This window comes from Maylandia zebra, linkage group LG5 (assembly GCF_041146795.1).
Source record: "Maylandia zebra isolate NMK-2024a linkage group LG5, Mzebra_GT3a, whole genome shotgun sequence".
NCBI lineage: Eukaryota > Metazoa > Chordata > Actinopteri > Cichliformes > Cichlidae > Maylandia > Maylandia zebra.
The window spans coordinates 19,888,062-19,899,608 of record NC_135171.1 but is presented as its reverse complement, the minus strand read 5'-3'; the positions used below and the strand labels follow the sequence as shown (position 1 = coordinate 19,899,608).

The 11,547-nt window shown below is 42.6% G+C and overlaps 2 protein-coding genes across 2 annotated transcripts; both read right to left on the bottom strand.

The window, feature by feature from the left end:
• Window positions 1-151: 151 nt before the first annotated feature.
• calcoco1b (calcium binding and coiled-coil domain 1b) lies at window positions 152-7,467 on the bottom strand. Its single transcript, XM_076883967.1, has 14 exons — window positions 6,312-7,467; window positions 5,639-5,787; window positions 5,443-5,545; window positions 3,968-4,170; window positions 3,668-3,868; window positions 3,418-3,566; window positions 3,265-3,334; window positions 2,867-3,121; window positions 2,645-2,770; window positions 2,291-2,386; window positions 1,937-2,024; window positions 1,677-1,861; window positions 886-968; window positions 152-717 (listed from the first exon to the last, which is right to left on the bottom strand). Exons 2-14 carry the CDS (start codon window positions 5,768-5,770, stop codon window positions 690-692), a joined length of 1,719 nt encoding a protein of 572 aa, XP_076740082.1. The 5' UTR covers window positions 5,771-5,787; window positions 6,312-7,467; the 3' UTR covers window positions 152-689.
• Window positions 7,468-7,607: 140 nt separating this feature from the next.
• LOC101469528 (single-strand selective monofunctional uracil DNA glycosylase) lies at window positions 7,608-10,688 on the bottom strand. The gene is made up of 2 exons (XM_004544960.4): window positions 10,187-10,688; window positions 7,608-8,981 (listed from the first exon to the last, which is right to left on the bottom strand). The coding sequence occupies exons 1-2, from the start codon at window positions 10,508-10,510 to the stop codon at window positions 8,436-8,438; spliced, it is 870 nt and encodes a 289-aa protein (XP_004545017.3). The 5' UTR covers window positions 10,511-10,688; the 3' UTR covers window positions 7,608-8,435.
• Window positions 10,689-11,547: the final 859 nt, after the last annotated feature.

Here is an 11,547-nt window from a genome sequence, read left to right as displayed (position 1 = left end):
GCCGGTCAAACATGACCTGGAACAGCATCGGTGTACAACCATTTCTGAACAATGGTATTACATTTTCAAAGAACATTTTTGCACATTTCTGGGTCACTTTAGGAAAAATCATCAAATGTCACGGTGAAATAATGACGTTTAGGCACAGCACTCACCTGGTATTCATTATTATGTTTTATTAAAGAGCACCATTGAATAACAAACTTTTACCTGAACTGCACCAAACGAGCCAGGAGCAAAGCATTTCACACTTGACTGTGACCCACACCCACACACTTGACACACTTTGTGCAGTCGCACTCACATGCAGAGCCCGGGGGTGGGGGGGTGGGGGGGGAGGCTATGTGTGCAACTGATATCTCATAACAGCTGTGAAACAGACACCTAATAATGAAATAAAAGTTCAAAAATATGAATCTTCATCTGAAAGTTCGGAAAGCAAAAATTCAATTTGCACTTAAGATTCATCCTGAGTGTCACTAAGTTTGAATCAGAATTAAAACCACAAACAGCATAAAACAACGGCGAAAATTAGCCCACTTAAGACTTGCAAATTCCTAAAAGACACTCTTGAGGTAAAAGCACAATACCCTTTGTGACGGGGACTTTATATAGGTCTCAAGTGTTCTTATGACCCATATAAAATAATACCGCAGTGGTACACGGGAAACCTGCCATCCATCCCTGTGTTACCACATGGGGGAGTCAGCCAGCTCACTGCAGAGGCAAAGAGAGTTGAAAGTTTTAAGCAAAGGTAAAAATAATTCCACAGTTCTCCTTCTCGCTTAGCATGACCGTCCTATTATTTTATTCAGTCTTATTTTCAGCTGTGGCGGAGAAAATAGGGCGTGTGAAGTGTAACTGCTGGAAAGCCAGCCGTGTCACCTGAAGACGGGGTTGATGAGCTCTGGTAGGATCAGTTTCTTTCTTTCAGCAGCGGAGGGTTCACGCTGCTCCCTTTCCTCATCCTGGTTCAACAGACAGAGGCAGAAATGCAGGTGAACTGTGGGTATGTATCCACCCAGAACACTTGGACACTTGGGTTTCAAAACGGAAATATAGTGTGGTACTCATTTTACTTTCATCTTATTTTCTGTGGTGTAAAAGAGCTCTGAGAAATAGTCTTTAATGAGCAATTAGTACCCAGTAGAGCGCAGTAGATGAAATAAATCGAATCAGCATTCGAAGAGATCATCATTTGCCTTTTTAAAACCGCTAGTTTAGGATTTAGTGAGGGTCAAATAATCTGGTGCAGGAGAAAATAGTTCTTCATGACTCTGACTGTATGCAACAACTGAAAGGCCTCAAACGTTTGCGCTGTACTAATAATCCGTATCAAATATCATCTACATTATACTGCAAAATGCAGTTATTTGTTGGAAACCACTTCAAATATGAGGAAGTTGTCTATAAGGAATTGAAATAAGCTCACTACACAAGCCAAAAATGATTAAATGGATTAGTTAGGAGACATGTTGTGACGATGGGGGCTCTCAGATGATACATCTGGTGCTTTTGTCTAATGTGACTTTAGACACATTAGACTTTGTCTAAAGTCTAAGACTTTAGTAGTTGGTTTCCAACAGGCAGCACTCACCTGTGAAACAGAAATTGCAGACTAATTTGGCCAACTAGTCAAATATTTCCCTACCTAGGTGTATCAGTCCTGGGTTTACCTGTGTGTCAGAGGCTGGTGTGTCTTCTTCCTCGCTCTGGATCTGTATCTCAGGAGGGATCTCAGCTCTGTCGGGCTGCTTCAGGTCATTGGACGAGGAAACAGGTGCACAGACTGACCTGGAGGAAGCTGAGGAAGCACTCTCATCACTCGCAGGGGTAGAGCCAGGAGCTGTACGAACCAGCACTGAGTCTTTACCTTAGTTTTCATTACAGTTCAATGAAATAGCAGCGTGGCATGCAAAAAGATCTTTTTACTTACATATGCACGTGGGAGCTGTACTGCTTGCTTCATCTACTGACACAATCCCTAATCTCTGCTCTAACTGATGGATGCAGTTCACCAAATCCTGCAAGGTTCAAATTACAAAAACACAGATTTGATCGGGAAATGAAGGTGATGAGAATAAATACCTAAACTAATCAGCAGTCGCTCTCTAAAATGTGTAACTGAGCTTGGGGGAAAAACACATTTTGCTGTGTTCTGTTGCAGTTTAATTCATGCCTATCCTGTGAAGAGCAGAGCCAAAGCGCAGGGCTTAGCGTCCCTATACTGTTTCTTGTGGTAGATTAAAGAATCGTGAGCTGTGCTGTTGATCCGGTGTTGAATCCTTGCCTGGTTTTGAAGCTGTTCCTCCTCCCTTTCTTTCTGGACCTTTCTCAAACTGGCCCTCAGCTCCTGCAGCTCACGCTTCGCCTCACCCAGCAGCACCTACAGGGGGCAGCAACATTTATACTCAGACCGCCTGAACGCCCACCAATCTGAAGGGTCTTCTTGTCTTCCCTGCTGTTCATCACATGTTGTCGTGTTCATGGAAGCTTTTCTATTTGTGCCAGTATGTGAGTAATGAAAGAAGTCTGGCACAGCTTTCTGTACTGTAAGTTGAGCATCTCATGATGCAGAATTGCGGCACATAAGCAGTTATATTTAGAGCTGAACGGCGATTGCGATGTGCTTTGAGTTTCTTACTTTATTGTAGTCTTTCTCTCTCCCGAGCTGCACTTCTAGTTTCTCCCTCTCCATCCTCTCCTCCTGGAGCCACTCTTCCTTCTTCTGCACCTCGCAGGCAAGATCTTGCAGCTTCTTTTTGTCAGTCTGCACAAAAACATGAAAACAGTTTAGTTTTTTTGTTGTTTCTTCTGGGTTTTTTTGTTGTTGTTTTTTACTTTGATGCATATTCTGCATCCTCACTTCTGCTGCGTGTCTGTATGCCTCTCTCTCCAAAGCCCAGTTGGCCCTCTCCTCCCTCAGGAGGAGGTTCTCCTCAGACAGCTGCAGAGTGAGCTGGGCCACTTGGAGTCGGGCTTGGTGCAGGTCAGTGTGGGTGTGACCCTGTCGGGTGCTCAGGTCCCTCAGCTCCCTACGCAGGCCTTCTGCCACGTGGTCGCTGGCCTCGAGACGTTCCTGGAGCAGTCGTGCCTCGGCAAGAGCATCCTCATTTTCCATCTTCGGTTAGTCAAGGAGCATGAAGAGAAACAATGTGGGAGAATATGCCAGAAGAAAAGACAGGAAAATATCTGATTCTTGTCTGTTTTTAGTGAGATGACAGGTTATTGTGTTATAGAGTGACAAGCTTCACAGCAGTTAACCTGCAGAGACTTCCTCTTCTCCTCATCGTGCTTCATTTGACAGGACATTTTCTTCACTCTTTCTTTCAGCCTGTGGTAAAAACTAAATAAATTCACTTTTCAGGCCAAAGTGGCTGGAGAATGACTCAGCTGACATGTGTTGCGAGGGCTTGCCTTTCCAGTTCCCTGTTTTGCTCTTTCTCTCGCTCAGCCAGAATCTCGACATCCTCCTCCAGGTCTTTGATGCGCTGCTCTCTTTCAGCTTTTTCAGTCGCAAGTTTACTCAGCTCAGAGGCCAGACTTTCTTGACTGTATTTCGCATCCTTTCAGTTGCATGGAGAGAAAAGAGAATATATCTTTTCATCAATTTTCAATGATCAGCTATCAGTGCACACTGGTGATCAGTGTGCACCTCGTGTTTTACCTCAATTGTCTTCAGCATCTCGCGGCTGTGTCTCAGGTTGTCTCTGAGCTCCATGATCTCCTCCTTCATTGCTTCTCTTTCATATTCCCATTCACTTCTTGCTTCTCTGCTGTTTTCTTTCTCATTCTCTGTTTCCTTTTTCGCTACATCCAACGCTTGCTGCAGACCTCCTTGCGTTTTTAAGCACTCCTCCAGCCGACTCTGTGGACAACACAGAAAGAAATGATGAAGCATTTTCAGGCATATTTCTAATTCCTGTGTCAAAGATAATAAAAAGAAATAAACATTTTCTCTTCCAACCTGCAGCAGCTGAGCTCTGGGAATGACTAAGAGCAGCTCTTCTTCTCCATCCTCTGCATCTTCTTCTTCTTTCAGGGTCTCAAGCTCCTCCAGCGGCTTGGGTGCACAGAAAGTGAAGGGACGACTACGGGCACACACCTCTCCTATCTTGTCCACATACACAAATTGGTACTCTACAGTACCGGGGCGGGGCAGGTATGATGCTGTATCAAGAAGACATTTCTTATTATCCTCTAGTGCCTAAAATTAGCTGTCAGTTACTGTCAGTTACAGTTACGATAATGCAAAATAAGGCCCAAATACAAAAAAACTAAAACTAGTGCAGTACAATCTCATTATAAGCTCCTAATGCTTTGCATAAATTAGTTTTATTTGATCACAGTGAAAACATTAAAAACAACAGCTAATCTTCTATGAAAGTGCACAGCAGCATCTTTGTTTACCGCCCTGGTACCACTTTGCTGTGGTGATGCAGCAGTGCACTCTGAGGTGTGTCTGTTACACAGGCCTAGAGCTCGGTCAGCAGACTGCCTGGAAACCCCAAATCCTTCCAGCAACTGCTGAACAACTGAAATTAAAACTTTCATTCTCTACATAGCTGGCTACAGGGAAAGCAGGTTGTTTTCCCCCAGGGTGTCAGGGACCACTGACGGGCGTAGTTGACTGTAGTTTAAGATATCACTGCTGGGTGCGACACAGAGACAGACTGCATATGAGAGGTGGACATAACCACTTTGACGTCCACATTTTGGGTTTTATCTGTCTGTTTATTTATTTGTTTGTCTATAGGTAGACAACAAGCAAAGGGTGCGACTGATTTAGAAACTGATATTTCAGACATAACTTTTCAACTACACCCTAAATGATCTTTTTTCCCCGAATGGGGCCACAATTGTCAAAATATTCACCATCCTGTGTTACAATTAAGAATATAAACCTATCTGGATACTGCATACTGAGACGTCTACAAAATAGTTTTTCTTTGGTGAATCCAAAGTCTCCCCCTGCTGGCTATTAGAAAGAATGCAGGTTTAAAGAGGACCCGTTATGCTTTTCCTCGTTCTCTGTCATACATAAACAGTGGTGGATATTAAAGTTTCAGATTTTTATGTCTGTGGTTGTATAGTAATCACTCTGAGATGAAATGATGTCAAAGTGAAGGGATATCTATCGTATTCATTTTTTGAGGCACAGTTTTGGAGTTTAGTCGTTGTGCTCATGAGGGGCAGCCAATGAAAAGGAGCTAAAAAGGCTTATTTCAGACAGATGCTGAACTGAGGTGCTGCATCAGAGCCAGGTCTAACATCAATAAAGTTTATTATGAAATATGAATCTATGCTTACAGGAACAAACAAACACACAGTATTTATCAAATGTGCAACCAGGGAGGACAGGGCAATTTCAGCCAGACAAACAAATAACAACAACAACAAAACAGACAATTAACCATCAGGAGCGTTTATTACAGTTCTTACCCTGGAAAACTGCACAGAAGTCAACACTGGTTCCCTCTGTGTAGCCTTCAGGAACAGTAGCCCATGTGTATGTGTAATACTGTTTGACTGAAGTCCATCCCATCTATAATAGGATAAACACACTCTATGTCATAAAGCACACAATGTGACTACCACGATGCAACACATGGGACGGTGCTGTAGTTGATGACCGTACCTCAAAAATTCCTATCCAGTCACTATTGCTCCACTGATGGTCTGAGGTCAGACTGTAGTGGCACTCCACCCTGGTTTGGGGGAAGTACACTTGCCCCACATTTCGAAACACCACCCTGGGCTGTTTGTCCATGACGGTAGGAAGCTTTGCTGTTAAAGAAGAAAACATGCGAACAGCTGATGAAAGACGATAGCAGCATCGGTCCAGGAATGCAGCATGGTCATAACAGGAGTGACCTACGGCTCATCAGCTTGTTTACCTACTGAGGAGTAACATTATGCCATATAGCCTACAAAATAAACAGAGACGGAGAGATCTGGTTGTATCTCTTTGTCGTCACATATAAGAATGACCACTCTATTTAAAGACTAATGGAAAGTCTTTCAAATTTGTTTTTATTTATAAAAAGTCAAAGTTAGCTAATAGCTTTATACTAAAACATTTTTTAATATATTTAATTCCAAAAAAACATAAATATCATATAATAATGGTACACATAATAACATAACAAATAAAGCTTTTACAGAAATGTAAAAAACAAACAAATTATAATCAATCTTCCCTCATGTCTGCAGGCGAGACATTCAGCTAACAACTCAACTCGTTCCCATTGTTAACAAGTCAACAGGTCAATCTTGGCCTAAATGCTGAAACTCAGTGGTGTTAATCTTACCTGAGTCTTCTGAAATGAACTCGATGGCTCTGCTACCTCATGCGGGACAGGAGCTGTGCATCAGTCTGTCGATACTGATGAGAAGGTGCAAGACTTTCACAACATCTCTTGAACCATGTGCAACCAGAGTAAAATTAGTGACACTCGCTGAGTCGCGGGAGATGCAGTTCATGAGTACACAGCTTCTCAACTGACACGGTGGAGCTGCGGACTTCAACTCCCATTACAATCACAGGACACGAGATCCTCTGCCTGGTGTTACTGCTGATTGCAGTTCTCAGTAGTGGCACGGGTGGGGGTGAGGAAATCATCAGAGCTTCACATTTATGTTAATAACAACTTCAGCGCACCCACCAGCCAGAAACCAGCAAGAAGCATAAAACCAGGAGTATCACAGCAAAGAGATTCTTTTTTTGTTTTGTTTTTAATATGGAAAATGAGGATATTCTGCACTTATTTGAATCTGATCTGATAATCCCGAACCAGTGATAAACACATCGTATCCAAGTTTGTTTTTTTTAAGCAAAGACTGCAAATCTAATATCGTGTACCTTTCCCCCCCCTGTGATTGTGTAAGAATCATGTCCCCACTCTGAACACTTGATGGCAGTGTAGCTTCGGCACAAAGCCAAGAGAGTTGCATTTGTTAACACAAAGTACTAACTGAGTAGGTTTCATGTGAGCACTTAATTCACACACTTTCTCATGGTGGAAAAGTCTTTATGTAAAGAAAAACTATATAACGCAGGGAGGCTCTTGTGGGATGTTTTCCTATTGCCGTCAAATAATTTGATTTTAATTTTTAATATTATCCCTGCTGAGTCAGCATACCTGTAGGTATGATTTATTCTTCTAAAAAAAAAAAGAAAGCTGCAGTTCATAAATTTGCATTTAGGTTGAAAAAGAAAAAAGGCCATCTCGTCTCTTTCATGTAATTCAGGTTCAGCTCTGCCAAAGGTTTCTTCCTGTTAAAGGGGAGTTTTCCTTCTCACTGTCACCAAAGTGCTTGCTCATGGGGGGCGGGGTCATCTGATTTTTTTCAGAGCTATATTTTACATGTCAGTGTGGTCATACTGATAATAGTGCTTTCAACAATTACTCTTTTTATGATTTATACCTGGGTTTTCCCAGTTTTCCTCTATATTTCTCTGTGGCCATAAAAGCAGAGAACTTTCATTAACTCAGTATTTCAGTTAATGACAGATTACTTTCACAACTGGCATATGTTTCAACAACCTGCTCCCTGCTAAACATATGCCTTAACTGGCAGTATAACTTCATGTTTGCAGCATCAGATTTGATCAGCCAGTATTTATTTCAACAGTAAAATAAAATAAAATAAAAAATAGTAAAATAAAAACAAAACTGAAACTGGAAAGTCAGTGTGCACACCCATAAAATACCAAGCTAAACGAAAATTTAAAATAGAGCCATAAAACATGTCATAAAGAGCATCACAGATCGATTCTGCTCATGTAATTATCACTGTATGAATATATTTTTTGTGCAACATGACAATAAGCTGTCTGTGCAGCCAGCTAAAATTATTTAGACTTTCACTAAATTCTGGTCTTTTCTATTCCGATCTAATTTTGTGACCCTCGTTGATATTAACACAGCAACACTGTCCTTTTATAGGAAAGTCATCGGTCACATCTTAATTAGCTGATTAATATAAGGCCACATGAACTTTAATTGTAGGGTTCAGTTGTAGATGTAGCACTTGTCATACGCACAAAGAAAAATACAATATGGAATATACACATACACCCTGAGCACCGTACAGTCATTAGTGTAGAAATATTTCTGGCTCCGTATTTTAAAGTCATGCTGCAGCCTCTGATCACAGCAGGAGTCTCGTCTTGAAGTAATGCAGACAGACCTTTAGAGAAGAAAAAGCAGTTGCAGAGCAGATGTGTTTACAGCATTTGTGGTAACAGATGTGGAAAAGCAGTAGTGTTACAGGTTCTCCTTGGAGCTACCAGCATGTGTTTGGACACACAGATGGAGCCATGAAGAGGTGAGTGAGTGTGCCCTTCTCAACAGTGCACCAAACCATCTGTGAACTGAAAGATACACAGGAATGCCACACATCTTCATCTGGTGTTGGAGTGAATAGATTAATCATGACTTATTGGCGCAAGTTTTAATTAGAAGGGATAGAACACCAAGTTCCTGCAGTTTGGCTTTAGCTACTTCCTCCCAGCCCTTATTAGCCAGCGGGTTCCTGGGCGATGGATGCATGATGCCCTCAACACGCACACTGACACCTGCAGCAGACAGGGCCCGCCGTGCCCGTTGCTCTGCCACCTTTCCTACACCAATCACCATGGAAACGTTCAGTGCCTCCACCACCTGGCACAGTGCAATGTCACACAGGCGCAGCAGGGCCTCCCGTTCAGCTGCGGGCAGCTCGGGGGGTGTTAAATTCTTCCCGCTGTCGCTCATGAAGATTAACGGGCACAGGTTGTGCACAAAGCAGTGCTGGAAGAAGACCTCCGGGTCACCGCACAATTTTCTGAAGAAGCCCCAAAAACGAGCGCCGCTCACTTCGCTCTGAGCGCAGGAGAGCCCCGTGATTCGTCTCTTTGGGTGCTCATTTTGTGGGCGGCCGACCTCCCCCGTGATCTTCAGCCAGTCGACAACTGACTTCACCTCACCAAACGGGACCTGCGCAAAGAGAAACAGATTATTTAAAGCAGCTCTGAGGTCAGAGGGAGCCTGGGAGTCTTCATGATGCAACAGAGGGGTTTTATCATCTCTCCATTTTGTGGCTCCTCATTTTCTCTGTCCCTTGCAGTGACCCTGCATGCTTTCTCTACATGATGTCTCAATTCCTTAAATACATGTGGAGGAAACAGGATGGAGAGAGATAGGAGCTATAATAGAGGATGAAGAGCTGTATCCTTTACAGATGCCACAGCAGTTTAATATCCTCATCATACAGGAAGACGACTACTAATTGTCAGTTGGTTCAGTTATTTAAGATGATCAGCTCTTCTCATCAAACTTTCTGCCCCCTCACTGTTGTGTGTGCAATAACAAAATGTCAAAGTGCTACACTGGGAATTTTAATTAAAAGTAGCGCTAAATAAGGGTTGTGGTAATTACTGTTATAAACATGTAAGACCCTCAAATCCAGCATGAGGCCGTAATAAAACAGTGGACTGACAATGCAGCTGTGCTAAACAACACATTTAATTAACATGCTGTAAAATGACAGCGTGTTAATTAATTGAAGGTATGCGCAAGAGTATCTCTGAATAGGCTGAAGCTTGAAGCTGCAGAAGACCACACTGGGCACCAGTCCTGTCAAGTCTTCAGTTTGCATTGTTGCTTTAATGACTGCAGTGTACCCATCCTCCAGTGTGATGCTCTCATGTCAATATGGACCAAAATCTCGATTGTTTCCAGCATCTTGTTGAATCTGTGACACGAAGAATTAAGGCAGCTCTGAAGCCAAATGGGGGGTCCGACCTAGTACTAGCAATGCGTACCTAATAAAGTGGCTAGCTAGTGTATATTTTGGTGTTAAAACTGTTAATATTGCTACATATTAGTCTTGTTTCATCACTTTGCAAAACAGTTATTCCATACAAAGCAATGTTCAAGTTCCTGTCCTGTGACACTGTTTAATTAAATCTTAAATCATTCATCCTGGTGTGTGCTGCATTTAATAGGCAGTATACACCATGTTGCAGGTCTCTGCTGCGACACCCCGCTGAAAACATGATAGGAGCGCCCCTGGCAGGCTGTCTCCTTTGTTTGCGTTAGCTTCCGCATTCACAGCCCTTTAAAACCTTTTACCACTGCTGTGCTCCTGTTACGGTCACGGCGATTTGGAAACTGTACTATGCCTCAAAATGTGTGCTCACCCCTGTCTGAGCCATTCCGAAAGGTCCGGGATTCATCCCCAAAAACAGGATCTTTTGTCCGGCCTGACAGTACTTCTCCACATAGCAGCGGTGGGTGTCCCAGGCGTACTCCAGCGGGTTGTAGATGTACCGGACAGGGTCGCTGAAGCGGAGGCCACGGAGGTGAGCGTTCAGCTCCAGTTCAGCCCGCAGAAACCTGGCAGAGGGGGTCTCATGAGCAGCATTAAAGCCCCGCTCCTTTGATTCACAGACGGGCACATTCTCTTCTCCGTCTCCACAAGCGACTTCACCGGCTTCACTCGCAGAAGAGTTTTCATTGAACATTTTTTAAAATTATTATATATGCTCCCATTAAAAAAAAAGCAGCAATAACTTTGCGTTTTCAAACCGGTAAAGTACTGAACCCAGGTTTTTGTTGTTGTTCGGGGTCTTTAAGCGAGACTATTTTCTTCCTCTGCGTCTTTCAGTCACTTGATTCGAGTCGGCTGCTGCCACCTACAGTAACAATGGTGTTATTACAGCCACCAAAAAAAGACAAGCAGAGTTATGACGGAGAGATTATTATGAGATGAAACTCAAAGAATAAAATCTATAGAAGACTACCACAGCAGCAAACATGGTGGCAGAAGTATAAAAATACTTTACAAAGTACTTTGTGGCAACATCCAACTTTTTAAACCGCCCCCTTAAAAAAAAAAAAAAAAAAAAAAAAAAGTTCAATATATAAAGCTAATTATTGAGAAGGAAGTTAGTTTGAATGCTAGTTCAAAATAAATGCCCAGAAGTGTTTAAAAGATGGCAGAACACACCGTGGACTGATTAACACAAATACATTTAACTGAACAAGTGTATATTAAATTTATATACACACACGCCAACTTCATTAGGCACAACTGTTTCACTGTGCGTTAATGCAAATATATAATCTGCAAAATCAAATGTCAGCAACTCAGTACATTTAGGCATATAGATATGGTCGAGATGACCTGTTGAAGTTCAAAGTGAGCATTAGAATGAGGAAGAAGCGTGACTTTGAGAGTGGCATGGTTTTTGGTGCCAGACAGGCTGGTCTGCGGATTCCGGAAACTGCTATTATACTGGGATTTTACCACACCACCATCAGAAGCATTTACAGAAGACCATCTCTAAATGCACAACACGCCCTGCAGATGGGATACAACTCCTGTTAGCTAACAACAGGAAACAGGGAACAGTTCACACGGGCTCACTAAAACCGGACAACAGAAGACTGAAAACATTGCCTGGACTGATGATTCTCAGTTGCCACTGCAACATTCAGGTGGTAGGAACAGAGGTCAATAACATGCTCTACCTTTTGAACACCAGTTACAATGTGAGCA